The 14,783-nt window shown below is 44.3% G+C and overlaps 2 protein-coding genes across 8 annotated transcripts in view; one reads left to right on the top strand and one right to left on the bottom strand.

Annotated features, from left to right (window-relative positions):
- The window catches only part of vwa8 (von Willebrand factor A domain containing 8), a 46,453-nt gene extending 42,601 nt beyond the window's left edge, over positions 1-3,852 (bottom strand). The window contains exons 1-4 of the mRNA XM_062402172.1: positions 3,549-3,852; positions 2,637-2,714; positions 2,394-2,524; positions 2,192-2,302 (exon numbers count right to left, since the gene is read on the bottom strand). Coding sequence (XP_062258156.1) covers positions 2,192-2,302; positions 2,394-2,524; positions 2,637-2,714; positions 3,549-3,687 — 459 coding nt within the window. The 5' untranslated portion in view covers positions 3,688-3,852. The remainder of the gene's footprint in view (positions 1-2,191; positions 2,303-2,393; positions 2,525-2,636; positions 2,715-3,548) is intronic.
- A 625-nt stretch (positions 3,853-4,477) lies between these two features.
- dgkh (diacylglycerol kinase, eta) overlaps positions 4,478-14,783 on the top strand; it is a 41,652-nt gene continuing 31,346 nt past the window's right edge. For 5 of the 7 annotated variants that reach the window (XM_062402180.1, XM_062402176.1, XM_062402179.1 and 2 more), the window contains exon 1: positions 5,532-5,831. In XM_062402180.1, the coding sequence (XP_062258164.1) occupies positions 5,544-5,831 (288 nt within the window). In that variant the 5' untranslated portion in view covers positions 5,532-5,543. Of the gene's footprint in view, positions 4,691-5,531; positions 5,832-14,783 lie in introns of those variants that run through there. The other 2 variants (XM_062402181.1, XM_062402177.1) reach the window with 1 other exon arrangement.

A 14,783-nucleotide genomic window follows, 5' to 3' on the forward strand; every position in this document is an offset into this window, starting at 1 on the left:
CAGGCTCTGATTGGAACACGCCGACTGATGATGGACGTGTGTTACCGCTGCTCACGAGTTCCTGTGAATTAACGCCGGATTGGTCTCAGGTGGAACGAGCACTTTGAGGACAGAGCTGGATTATTAGATCAGTGGAGCAGCTCTCTGGAGGAAGCTCAACGGCTGCGATGAGTCAAGACAATATTAAACGAGCGAGAGGATAAATCATAAGCTGCTGTTTCAAAAGATGGGAATGTTTGGTTCATCATGGCGCCCGAGTGTCCCGGGGGTTAGAACCCCGACCATGAACCACAACGTCCGCAGCTCAAGTCTGAACATGGACAATTAGTACAGATCATCTCTCCCTCTCATTACCTGCCACCTCTCTGCTGTCCCTGTCCAATGAACACAGGTATAATAAGAATAAAAGATGTTATTGACGTGTGAGTTTTTCAGGTTCACGTGTAAAGTCTCAGAATAAATGTTCTGAGAATACAAAATATAAAAAATGTCCCCCTGTTTCCATGGAGGTGATTTTTGAACTGTTACGCAACTGATGTATTTTTTTTACACAAATGAAGCCGTGAGCTAATTAGCTGCAGATAATGAACTGACTGAGCAAGTGGTAATTATCACAGCTTCTCCTCATTTGTCTCCACTCGATCCTCGAAGCCTAGTCACAGGTTTTCATGGTCTTACGTGGATTTATGTTTTGTGTTTTCTTCAGAATCATTTCTCCAAAGGGAGAACAGAAAGTTCTGCTCACAGAAACCAGGCTGGGTAATGAGGAGCTGCTCTCCATGGTGACTTGACTTCCAGGAGTGTGGGGGTGTAGGTTTGCATGAAGCTTGATCGATCAAAACGTGGCACGGAGCAGAACAGAGAGGATCGGGGGGGCGAGTTGTGATGTTACGTAATGTGTTACTGACACTGGAAGAAGAAGAGAATACAAAGGACTGTCAGTTGTTGTTTTTAAACATTTAACAAGTTACTGACAGTGTACTTATCATGGATCGAAATGTGTGTCTTAATGTTATATAATCCAAAGGATGAAGAAATTAAATAATGTTGGTCAAGCCTGTGTAAAGCGATTGACAAACGTAAATTTAGAAACACAACCTTCTCAGTTGGAGCTGTAATGAACCTAATGTGTTTATATGAGTCATGAGTTTAATTTAGATTGTTTTCAGCTACACTTCTTCTTCTTCTCCTTCTTGTGTCTCTTCTTGTGTCTCTTCTTGTGCCCACGTTCATTTGACTCCAACAATTTTTTGTAACACAAATCCAAATCCTGGAGTGATTGCGAACAGAGAGGCGTCAGGTTAATTCTATTTTTGACTCTCAGAGCTCGGAGAAGAGACACTGATGGTGATCGAGCCTGTTCCAACATCTACTGGTCAGAAGGACGGGGACATGGGGCTGGAGGTCACAAGTCGACTCCAGAGAGGGATGACAACTTCAGAGAAGCTTAACACCACCTCCAACAACCTCACCAGGAGCACCAAGAAGACAGAAGAGCTCCACCCCCACTCCCAGCTTCACCCATATCAACGGCACTGAGGATACACGGGTCTCACTCAATGTACCACCGCCTGGTTTGGAAACTGCTCTAACGCAGACACAGGAAAACATGGAAACATCTGCGCAAAATTAATAACTCTTACAGGAAACACAACCTGAGAGCAGGGATGAGCATCTTCAATGTCCTCACACGCTTTTCCTCCTTCTTCATATTCTAATCGGTGAATGGATGTTTGCACATGCAAATATTATATCTGATTGTGCATCTATATAGTGTTTCCTTCTTTAACGATAAACTAATACTGTTGGGTATGTTTGAATCGTAAGCTTTGATCTGACTTCAGCACCATCTCCAAGGAGCTGTGAGATATTTATCATTGCACATATGTCTCCTGTACTGTATTTTAAATAGTCTTATTATTTTCTAACTCAACAAACATCAATCTCAATGCAACTTAACAAACAGTAAGTTCTGCTGGCGTCCAGCTCTGCAGCTCATCTCCTTCTCTCCTGAAGTCCCCCCCCCCCAGCAGCTCAGCTCCTGCCTTTGAATCTAGCTGATTGGCTAACGAGTCTCAGCTGTGACCAATCCCCTCCCCCTGGTTCACCTGGAGCTGCTCACTGAGCCTCCTCCACTGATTCAATCCAACGTGGGTTCATTTCCCTCCTTGTTGGTTCATAAAGACTTCACCTGGTCGATGTAGAAGGCCGTCCCCGAGCGGATCTCTCTCCTCTGCTTCAGGTCCGTCTCGGTGGTGTCTCTGGACAGAGCAACATACTCCACCTCCCGTTTGGTCAATTCCTGGTTAATGAGAAGTAAAACCTTGGCTTCACTCTGCAGATGTTAAAGGATTAAGAGAGTGTGTAAGTCTGTGTATTACATGTGAACTCACGAGGTACTGCATGGCTATGGACCGTCTCAGGGGTCCCGGGGGACCGATGAGAAACACGTCCTGTCCCAGAAGGTCTTTCTGCATGATCCAGCGTAGGTGCTGAGCCACTGTCTGAGGTAGAGAGTCTGAAACTAGAAAAGCCAACAAAGTGTTAGTGACCTCTGTTTTACCTGTCACCAAAGTGTTCCTTCCATTTCCTCCAGACGTGTGTTTAGTTTAAATACTTAAATAAAATCCACATACTGTGTTTGACAGGAACAAGCTCTGGATTCCGAGGTATTTTCAGTTTGTAGGAGATTTCTCCGATCTTCACTGTGTCTCCTGCAGACAGAAGAGGAAACTTATTGACACAACAAAGTTAGAGCACTACAGAAAGTTAATGTCTGTTTTAAATCAGCAGCAAAGTTTGGATTTCACTTCATTACAAGTACAGATCAAAATAATGTCCAGTCAGAAACCGGAAAAATATTGAAACTTGTTAACAGAAGAACAGGTTTAAAATGCTTTTAAGCCTTATAATTATAAAAGATATGATTATAAAATGTATTTTGATGCCAATTTTGTTTTTTACAACCCAACCAGTTTATTAGTAAATGAATAGAATTAAGAGTTTAAATCCCTTGGCTTTCCTGGTCTTATTACTTCTATATAACTGACATGAAGCTTCAGGGAAGTGATTAATTCACGATTAATCAAATTAATAATTTTAGCTTTTACCAGAAAGTAGAACCATAAAAACATGATCTTGGAATCGAACGAAGTGAATAAGATAAAAACTGTCATGTGAAAACCAAATAGTTAATGTGTTATGTATATTATATTATATTATTATTACGTCATGTAAGTTAACCTGTTGCTGACGGGACGAGGTGACTTGACACATCCTGGTTTTGACCTTTCACCTACAAGCTAAGTCAAAGTATTCTTCTGATTCCCAGTTACAATTACTTTTACTTCCCATCAGACAAACGTCAGCTCGTTGTGTTTGGGTATAAAACATAAAACTTGTGTATTTTAACCAGGTAGAGTGGCTGAACACGTGTATTTGTGTGTCTCACTGTTACCACACAGAGACCTGTCCTGTCTCCAGCTGTGTGTGTTATTAACAGTGTTATTAAACGGGTTAATAACTAATAATAAGTGACGTTAACAGACCTGCGGCTGTGTTGAGGAGTTTGACCTCATGTGTTCTCCACATCCAGGCGTCTCTCCCCAGCACTGACCCCAGGACAGACCGCAGCCTCCGGGCAGCGACGGCCGAGGCGCCCCGGTGACACAGAACCTGTCGGTGCATCTTCAAACTCCTCCGTCACCTCGGCATCGAACTCACAGAATGAATAAAGTCCACGAGGCCGATATGACGCTACGACCTGTCCGGACTCGAACCCATTTCATAACACCGGCAGCCCGCTGCTGTCAGAGCCGGAAGATAATACGAGAGGGACAGAGCGGTCCGCCGCTAAAGTCTTCCGTAGGGGTTTGTTCAAGAGTCTCGATGGTTCCGACTCAGTGTTTACACTTAGTGAATGAGCAAAATATTATGTTTATCATAAAGATAAGAAAATATGAATTATAATTAATTATGGGTTCTCTTTTGAATCACATGAAATCATAATAAAGCTCACAATGGAATAGAATATAAAATAATAGAGTGGAGTAGTAGGGTAGAGTTGAATAAGATATAAAGTAATAAAATAGAGCAGAATAGAAAGGAATAGAATATAATGGAAGAGAAAGGAATACAATATTCCGGCTTTATACTCTTTATGAATTATTTAGAGCATATTCCACACAAAAAATGTTGCTGTATAGAAAATTACTCTTCGATATAGTCAAACAGAGTATAGAATAATACAAGAGAATACAAATAATAATAAAAAGCTAAATAGCCAGATTCCTTGAATACATAGATGTGAATAATAGATGAAACAGGTCTGTGAACTCATACAAATGAACTAACGGGAGGAATCAGGAGGGAAATCTCTGGCTCGGCTCGGCTCGGCTCGGCTCGGCCCCTCGGCGGCTCTCGGCGGGAGGAGGCGGAGGAGGAGGAGGCGGAGGAGGAGGCGGAGAAGGCGGCAGAAGCGGAGCAGTGGAGCGGCGGAGGTGTGGCGGTGGAGCTCCGTGCTGGTGGAGGGAGGATCGAGTCCGTATGAGACACTCAGACGAAGCAGGCGGCGCATTCCTCCACCTTCCCCCGGTTCCGGTGCTCGAGTCCTGCGCAGCGCACAGAGCGGAGGTCCGGCACCATGGAGGATGTGTACGGCTTCACCCGCAGCCCTGCCTGGGAGGAACTGGTGAGAGAGCCCGGTCCACTGGGGACACTTTCTACTCTTTGTTATTCAGGAGGAAACCAGCGAGCTGCTGGGGCTGATGGTCTGAGTGGACCCAGGGTTCGATCCTCTGTCTTTGTCCGGATCTGAGGTTTAAATATAGTAAAACAAGAAGGATTCAAGTGAGATATGATTCAAGAGAGAGAAGATCTACTTCTATTTCATTATCCTCAGATCAAAGAGTCTGGATTCTTCTATATTCTTGTTTCTTCTTGGAAACATCTTGATATTTATTTACCTTTGACGTTAATTCTGTCTTTATAACCACATCAGGACTTATCCTGGGAGGTTATATTGTAAAATAAAGATAAAACCCAACAGCTTGGATCGATATAAAGTAAATGCATGTGTTTAATATGAATACAAATGCATTATAATGTAAAGTGATGTGGGTTAAAACATCATAAATCGAAATATAAGGTAACTTCACTGAGCTTTTCATGAATATATTTATTTCCAGAGCTTAGATAATGAGTGAATCAGTGAGTTTATAGTTTGAATATGGGGGTGGTGTGCAGCAGCTGCTCGGCAGGGCTGGGGTCGATCAGCCGCTGGGGTCAGCCCCGGTCCCGGCCCGGTCCCGTCCTCCGGCCCGGTACCGTCCTCCGGGCGGCGCGGTGGACGAGGCGGTCTCACGAGGCGGTCTCTCCGGGTCGCGTCGTGTGGGCCGGAGCCTCCAGCAGCAGCAGCCCCGCGGAGGGGCCGTGTGCGCAGGGCGGGGAGGGGGAGTTTACTGCCTGCTCCGTGGAGCCCATCCCCACCGTGACGGGCTCCAGCCCACACACGCTCCGGAGAACACCGACAGAGACGCGGAGCGATGACGGCGAGGAGAGACGCTTCTCGGCCGCGGAGCAGCGCTCGCCTCCCGGAGAGGAAGGGAGCGGCGGAGCGGGGAAACCAGGCGAATAACCCCGACTGGTTTCTTTCCTCCCCTCGACAGGAGCCGGAGAAAGGACCGGTGTCCGCGGCGGGGATCCATGCCCATGTGGTGGGCGCTGTCGCCGGCTCCGGGGCCGCGGACGAGTCCTCTGACAGCGAGGCGGAGCAGGAAGGCCCCCAGAAGCTGATCCGGAAAGTGTCCACCTCCGGGCAGATCCGGAGCAAGGTGAGCCTCCTCCTCCGGAGCTTCTACTCTCCCGGTCCTGGTCTGTGTTGATGGAGGGAGACACACTCTCCTGCTGCCGGGGTGTCCCTGAGCAAGGCACTGATTCTCTATGTTTACTGAGCTGCTGTCCATCACACACATGGAGGCTGTAGATCCTTCACTTCTCACTCATCACAATCCCACAAACACAACTTTTAAGATGACAACTTTCCTGCTCATGTGTCACAGGGAAAAAACAAACCTGTTGTTATCAGTGAGTTTACATTTGCTTATGAAACGTGTCAAACTATTAAAGGTGCAAATCAATGAAATTTGCAAACAAATCGATGAACTTATCATTACACAATTATAAAAGTTAGTTTCTATTATTTTGAGATTCAAGAACCTTTCTGTCACCGGTCAGACACAACGAAAAGCATCGTCCTAAAATCTCATCGTGTTGTTCTGAAGATTCACAAAGGAAATAAACAAATATAAAAGATTAGCAACTCTACAATGAAAGTATATAAAATAAGTTTAAAGTGAAGCGATGGATTGTTGTTCCTCATCATCATACTTGTGGTTTTCATCAATCACTCAGAGGCTTCCGGGCTCGGAGTGATTGATCGATGAAACACGAGCAGATTGATCATGTGAATAATTGATAGTTGTTTCTCTAAACTCACATGAAACCATAAACAACTTGAGAGAAACAGATTTGTCTCTTTTTCATCCACTCCTTATTGAAACACTTCATCACAACAAACCAAAGCAAAGCGTCTGACTCTTTAAATAACTTAGTTCGACGCTGCAGGATGTAAAGTATAAATATCAGTTTAAATAATGAATTTAATTTGCATGCGGGCTCAGTAAGAAGAGGCTCTTCTGATTCTCTCCTCGGACACCTTAGCTTTCCTGGCCCACTTGTCTACTCCTCTGTAAACGAGTGCCACGCTCCCACACCCATGGACACACTTAATTATTGACTGCTCCACTCCACCTGCATTATTCAGCATGGTGCACGTGAGACTGATTAATGTCCAGTCAAACCTGTCTTATGCTAGTTCCCTCACCTGTGGGCAACATGCCATGGGCTGAAATCAGTAACTCACAGTTATTAATATTGTTTTCTGCATCAGAAGCTTCAGGAACAGGATGTAGAAATGTGAAATCGCTCATTTTGTAAAACCAACATTAAACTCAAGCACATTTTAGACTCTAAACCAGGCTGAGGTTTGGTTCTGGTGAATAATTATGATGATGAAAGTCGTGACAGATTGATCTTGTGTCTGCTTTACGGTGTTATTCCCAGTACAGTGGATCATAGACCAGTGTCACGGGTGATGGGATGGAGAGTGTAAGTGTAAACACAGATCCAGCTGAGGTCCCTTTCTCCACAGAGGGTTTTTCCATGATGCACGGGGGGGCTCTTCACTCACCTGTCGCTTGTGGAGTTTTCACAGTGGATGAAAGTCGTGTTGAGTCATGATTTAAACTCTGAGATATGCTGAAGGTTATTAATTACATCCAGACAGACCTGACCTGTTCTGCCGAGGTCTCCACGACAGGCAGGAGGATCCACTGCTGTGACAGATCATAGACCAGTGCATCCGTGTTCTTAGCATGTGGACGTCGCGCTAGCAAAGGTCTCAGGGTTGTTGTCGTGTGGGTCAGTGTGTTTTTGTACTAATGGATCATGCAGGCACTGACTCACCGAGTGTTGTTCCACCGGGTTGTTTGCTTAGCTCTGGACTGTGTGTGCATGTACATGTGTGAGTGTGTGTGCACATGCATGTGTACACTGGCCCATCACATTGTCTACGTCCACCCCTCTCTCTCTCTGGTTCTCTCTCTCTCTCTCTCTGGTTCTCTCTGTCTCTCTCTCTCTCTCTCTGGTTCTCTCTCTCTCTCTCTCTGTCTCTCTCTCTCTCTCTCTCTGGTTCTCTCTGTCTCTCTCTCTGTCTCTCTGGTTCTTCAGTTGCCACAGACCATCACGTCTCTGGCCCGTGGTCGAGCGGCTCCATGACAAACAAAGCGTGGAAGCTTTAACAAGCTTTTTTTGTTATGAAGAAAGAATCAATGAATGAATCAAACAAGAAGCTGGTTTTCTATCTTGAGCAACTGTTGAAATATCTTCTAAGATATAAGATGTTGTTCTCGACCTCCATTAACACGGGGTTGACTGACAGTCCCTGACAGATGTGGAGCTCGTGTCTCTGGGCAGCTGATGTTCTGGAAGCTTCTGGAATCATGAGCTAACTTCTCCGATGTGCCTTTCTGTTGATTGCCTCTTATGAACCCATCATTTCAAATCAATACGATGGTGGTCGGTGGTTTTGCTGATTGAACGGCTGATGCAGAGATGGAGTATCATGTGTCATTAATCTCTCTCTGCTATTAGTCCCTCATACGAGCATCATTTCACTCTGTCTTTCACATCCAGGGACTTCTAGTGCTTTAAAGGCCATTATCCAGTGAACTAGCTCATTACATTCAACATAAGAATAACTGGGAGCGTCAGAATCCAGCTGTAAATACATGTGGTTGTCTCACGGTCTTGTCAGCGCCTCTTCTCGCCTGTTGTCTCTGCTCTCAGAGCTCTGTCTTCTCAGGCTGTTGTAGGTGAGGAGATGCAGCTTGTGAACTTGTGACGAGCACTGTGGCTGAAAGCAGAGCTGAAGGCCTCCTGGACTCTGCTGCTGCTGCTGCTGTGAATCAGACACAACCCAGATCAGATAGATGAAGTTTGGGATGAGACGCTGGAGAGAAGATTCATCCTTCGTCCTTCTCTCCCGTGAACTGGACGATACGACACTGAGGCTGTGTCCAAAATCCTTCATTCATCTGTCCCCACTTCCTATTCAGGGACTTAACTCTATTTACATCATTATCACGGGATTCTGACGTGTAAACAACAATAACGTCGGCAGGAGGAAAATCCCATAATAAATTATAAATGTGTATATGACAGTATTAATACTGTTAGGTTAAAAAAAGCACGTTGAATTAGTATGTTTAAAAGTAGAAATACATGTTCTTGCTGCACTTTGTGCTGCTCTCCTCTCTTACATGTTTTACAGCCACAACTCACAGATTTGTGACGACATCTGAAATATTAAGAGTCTATTAAAATGTCTCCTAAATCCACCTGTTTTAAAACCGGAATGTGAAAGTTAAACCAGTGTGTCTTTAATCCTCGAGATAATTCAGATATTACTGATGAGAACAAAGTGTTTTCTGAATTTCCCACGGGATAAATAAAGTATCTATCTATCTATCTATCTATCTATCTATCTATCTATCTATCTATCTATCTATCTATCTATCTATCTATCTATCTATCTATCTATCTATCTATCTATCTATCTATCTATCTATCTATCTATCTATCTATCTATCTATCTATCTATCTATCTATCTATCTATCTATCTATCTATCTATCTATCTATCTATCTATCTATCTATCTATCTATCTATCTATCTATCTATCTATCTATCTATCTATCTATCTATCTATCTATCTATCTATCTATCTATCTATCTATCTATCTATCTATCTATCTATCTATCTATCTATCTATCTATCTATCTATCTATCTATCTATCTATCTATCTATCTATCTATCTAGAATCACCGTTTTTCTTCCTGTGGACATCAGGAGCATATTGCATGATGGTCTGTGTTGCTCGGTTAGTGCCCACCGGTCGCCCACTTCTTTTCATGATGCACTTAACATTAAGACAGCTATGCAAAATGGAGAATTCACTATAAAGTGATAATCGATTGATTTTGGATGCAGCCTGTTACATTTATGGTCGTTATCTTCCTGCTGACTTCATCTTGCTCTGCGATAATGTTTCCTCGTGAAACACTAACGAGCACGAGAGGGAGAAACACTGTGTTGTGGGTTTTGACCACACAAATGTCTTGTGCTTCCTGTGGAGAAAAGCCAACACTTGTTTTTCTTCTTCTTCCTTTGAAAGATCGCACCGAGAATAAACAGGAAATTTGCCACTTCACATTTAACCATTGCACATGGACGTGATGATGAGAAGTTGAAGAGAACACAATGCTTTAAATGAGGGGATCCCTATTTTTAAACGTGTTTCAGTTTTATTTCCCTCCCACTGTGAAACAATGTGAAGTGGAGTCGTTGTGTGTCCGATGCTGAGGCTGAATCTAACTGAGGTAATTGTGTGTAAATTACTGGCCTCGACAACATCACTTAACATGGCCTGTTCCCACTCGACACATCTATACCCATGTGCCCGTGGACCAGTCGCACAGAGCAGATCACAGACGAGGGAATTACCCCCCTTCCCAACTACTGCATTGTAATCTTCACATCAACATGGTGTAATTTTTAGCATGTGGTGGGAGTTGGAGGAGGAAGGGTATAGAGGTGCAATTACAGGCAGCAGAGAGGACAGCTCCGGGAGAGGGCTGGAGATGGGAGAGAAATGTAGAGCAACTCAGCGCCGCTCTGTGAACAAACCAGATTGTTCGAGGCTCCACAGGCGAATCCAGTCTTACTCAGGAGCGACACACGAGTCAGTAATAGAGGCGTAAGTGAGCGAGTGATTCACGGAGACAGTGGGTTTCTGTCTCGTCTTGATGGACCGGCCACTTGCTGTAGAGACAGTTTTGTCTAATCAGTCATGAGATGAAATTCTCAGACTACGACAACAACAGGGTTTCTCTTGAGATGTGTGCAGACATGAACTCTGGACAATGTCCGCACAATTGGGTTTGGACATGTTGTGTAGTTGGTGTTTGTGATGCAGCAGGATCATCCAGGCGAGGGGCGGAGCCTGTAGAGCAGCAGGGGCGGAGCCTGTAGATCAGCAGGAGGCGGGACATGACGTATAAACTCTGCTGAGGAAAGATCAGTGTTGTTGTTTACAGCTCATCCACACCGGCGTCGGCCCTCATCACCAGAAGATCTGAAATCTCCTCGTGTTTCCAAGTGGACGTCTTCGTCTTCTACGCGTCCAGCTCCTCTTCTTCATCCTGAGATGTGTCAGCTCTGGACATACTCCTGCTGTTTGCTCACATCATATCAAACAGTTTTACGTTTAGACTCCAGATGAAGGCGAGGGAAACATCGTGGTTTGGTTTAATACAGAAAAAAGCAAAAACTGAAACCACAGTTTCTCTCTCTGACCTTCACAGAAGTGCTTCTCTTGGCTGAATCTCACCACAGGCCAGACTCGAATGTGACCCCCGGTCCCGACGTGACAATCTGAGCTTTGTACGCCCACCGCCCCCCCGCTCACCCCCTGGTGACTCGGCTGCTCTTAATGTCATTCATTAAAGAAAAGTTAACATCCCTGAACAATCCTTCTATAATGTGGTTTCATAAGGAGACTGTCTGCTTACTCTTAGTTTAATATAAGGTTTCAATAAACAACTTGTTATCTCGGTGTAGAGACTGGAGTCAGCCTGGTTCTGCACGAAGGCAACAACATCAGCCTCGTGTGAAGCTCATTGATTACAGGTTATATTCATGTCACTTGTTACCACTTATATCCATGATCCTTCAATATCACATAATTTATCTTAAAGAAGACCGAAGTTTTCATAATCTCCCTGGAAAATTATTATATATAAAATGAATTAGAACTTCAGAAGAGTGATATGTACCAAGGTTTCTGGTCAGAGCTGTGATGATTGGATGATTGATCTATAATTTGAAACTCATTCAGATCCTGATTTTTTTGTCATGAACTGAAATTCTTCTGATTTCAAACTGCTGACTGCACAAAATATGACATTATAGATAACACCTGGACTCATGGATACTCGTTTGATATTTAATAATCCACAAGGAATCAGAGAAGAAGATGTTCCCATTTCGTGCTCCCATCAAGTCTTCAGTGAACCAGTTCAGCCCATGATTTATTTGAATCATGAAGAACGTTGATTCACAACCTCGACATTGAGGACAAAGTGAAAAGCGCTGTTCCTGCGTGTGAGGCCTGATATTTTAAGAATCTCTAACCTTTGCTCTTTGCATCGAAGCAGTTACCAAACAATTAGGTGAACTGGAGGAGGAGATGGAAAGTCGAGCGTTTTTATCTGATTAATTGGACAGAAACCTCGGTGAGGCCCAGGAGGAGCTGCTAATTGGTTCACGTCCCAGTACCCTGGAGCTTTAGGTGAGAAAGAGAGAGAGGCTGAACTGTTACTGTTCTCTATTAAATTCATGAGACCTGTGTGTGTATCTGTGTGTGTCTGTGTGTGTGTGTGTGTGAACCAGCAGCTTTTTGCCTGGTATCATTAATAGTTTGTTGGTCTCTCTTCGTTCAGTCGCTCAGGGAACTCCTGCTCCGCTCTTATCCACCAACCACAGCTGCTGGACTCATTTGGACTGTCTGTGCCTTTGTCCATTGTATTGGCGTGTGTGTGTGTGAGTGCGCTGTTTATAGTGTGTTTGTGTGTGTGTGTGTCACTCTGTCGGTGGCCAGGCAGAGTGTGGGTGTAAGGTACATGGTGCTCGGGTTACTCATTCCTCTCTGGCACAGGACTCGCTCCCTGTCTCACAATTTAGCCGAGGAGCGGAGCGAGCGCCGAGGAGACTATTTATAGATCACTTCTGGCCTACTTGGCAACAGGAAGGAGATGAAGACAAGGAAAGGAACTATGGAGGCCAAGGAGGGACAAAATAGAAAATAGAACATCCAACTGGAGCAAAGTCGATCCCGCTGCTCCGGCTCGGCAGAGGAAAAGTTTTCTGAGTTACAGAGTCTGAAAGTTTCTCTGCAGACGTTTACCGGTTGTGTCTGAATCTGCATGTTTCAATGCATTGCACTGCTGTCACATGATTGGCTGATTGGATTACTGCTCGGATACAGAGGTGTGCATGTGTTCCTAATAAAGTGAGCGTCTATTTAAAGTCTGATTGGTCGTGTCAATATGAGTTCACCTCCTGCTGCTGTGTAATGACTCAGTTCCTCAGCTTAACGGGAACAGCACAGTGTGTGTGTGTGTGTGTGTGTGTGTGTGTGTTTTTCAGTCATGAGATGTTCATTAAGCTTCCCAGTCCTTCTGGTGGGATTATCCGTCCCAGCGACACGTCGATGGTCTAATTGTTGGATGATGAACCCTGAACAACACGTTCCCCAGAGTTTGTGGAAATGAGAACCCGCTGAGGAGAATCCCCCCCGAGCTTCACCTCCCTTCAGGTCTAAATGAGGAGATGACCTCATCCCCCGTGTTTCAGTCACGCAGCTCGGTCCATCTAGGGAAGTCAGGATCCAGTTATTTCACCTTAATCCGTCAGAGGAATGTGTTCTTCACACGTTCCTACCTGTGGAAGGGAAACAGGAGATAAACGTGAAAGCTGTTTCAGGAACTCCAACGTTTCCTGATGATGAAGACGTTTGTTGGATTCTTAAAGACGTTAACTCGTGAATCCCACCTCGTCCGGTCAGTGCAACTCTTTCTCTGGCTTTGGAAGAAGATGTTTTAAGATCTAAGAGAAATATTTTCAACAGTAATATTGGAATGTCGGAATAATTTAAAGAATTATTTCACGACTGGGAAGAGTTGGAACACAGACAGTTGGTGAAAGTTTTGGTACACAAGCTGACATCATCAAAATCATAGTTTTCTCACTTGCAACTTGGTGTCCATCTCTCACAAGCACCCGGACACAAATGATTTTAACCAATACAGACATTTTTATGATTAATGTGCAAATGTTTTGAATAATCTTTATGCGTGATCCTGTTTTTCTCATTGTTTTTATGTAAATATTGGAAAGTGGAGTCAAGGTTTTTAGTTGAATGCTTTAAACACATAAACACAACACGTTTGTTTACACACTGAACACTGAACACACTGAAGTCAGAGGGACAAAACATCACAACTCTAGAAACTGGACCTTCCCAGGTGCACATCAAGGATCTAATGAAATATGACGTGATGGAGTTGCATCATGGGAAGTGTAGGAGAAAGACTTTTTGCACTGATAAAGGATAAAAACCAGGAAATCTGAGTGTCTGCTGATTTGATTGTTTCTTTTTTTTAATAATCTGCCTCCACTGAATCCCAGACTTTATGTGAAGTACAACACAACATCACTGGAGGTCTCCTCTGAAGTATCACTTCATCTAAATCACTAAAGCTCACTCTCTCCTCGAGGTGTTTAACCGTGCAGCTACTTTCAGATTCGGCGATATCTTCCTCGGAGATATGAACCTGCCTCGGAAAAAAAGATCTGACTGTAATTCTGATGTTGTCGGTTCAGCTTCGCTCTCACTTTGTGTGTGTCTGCCTCAGTGTGACACCCAGTGTGTGCATGTGTTTCCACAATGAGGCTGTATTCTGCTGCAGTGTTTTCTGACTTTAAGTTGACACAGCTGGTGGGCAGGATGTCAGCTTCAGGCCTCTGTGTCTGTTTGTAATTCTCCCCTCTGAGAGCAGCGAGCAGCCTTCCTTCGCTATAAATAGCCTCTGTGCGTGTGTGTGTGTGTGTGTGTGTGTGTGTCTGTGCGTGTGTGTGTGTGTGTGTCTGTGCGTGTGTGTCAGTGCTCCACCTCTCCTCTGTGTGCCCAGAGAGAGTGAAGTTCCCCCCACACATCATTTCCATCTGTGTGTATATTTGTGTGTTTTATCTTTTCCATGAGCACTGTTCCATGTCTCGCAGTATTTGCTCTGTGTGTCCAGTGTGTGTGTAATGATGATGAGTGTGTGTCACGTGATCTGATCTGATGTGACGCTCGTCACTCACACACACACATACATTTTGTATTGAACACAGGAAGCCCTTTTCCCATCATTCTGTAAGTTTATTAAATAAGATAAAACTCTTTTTCACTTTCCCACCGGCTCCATCTTCCTCCTCCACTCGCTCTGTCTTTCTTTCCAACTGTTCTCACACGAGGGTGTGTGTTCAACATCCATCGTTAAGTGAGGTTATTATGATGTGAGTCTATTTTTAAGTTTGGCAAACACGCATCCTAGAAGA

This window comes from Platichthys flesus, chromosome 13 (genome assembly GCF_949316205.1).
Source record: "Platichthys flesus chromosome 13, fPlaFle2.1, whole genome shotgun sequence".
NCBI lineage: Eukaryota > Metazoa > Chordata > Actinopteri > Pleuronectiformes > Pleuronectidae > Platichthys > Platichthys flesus.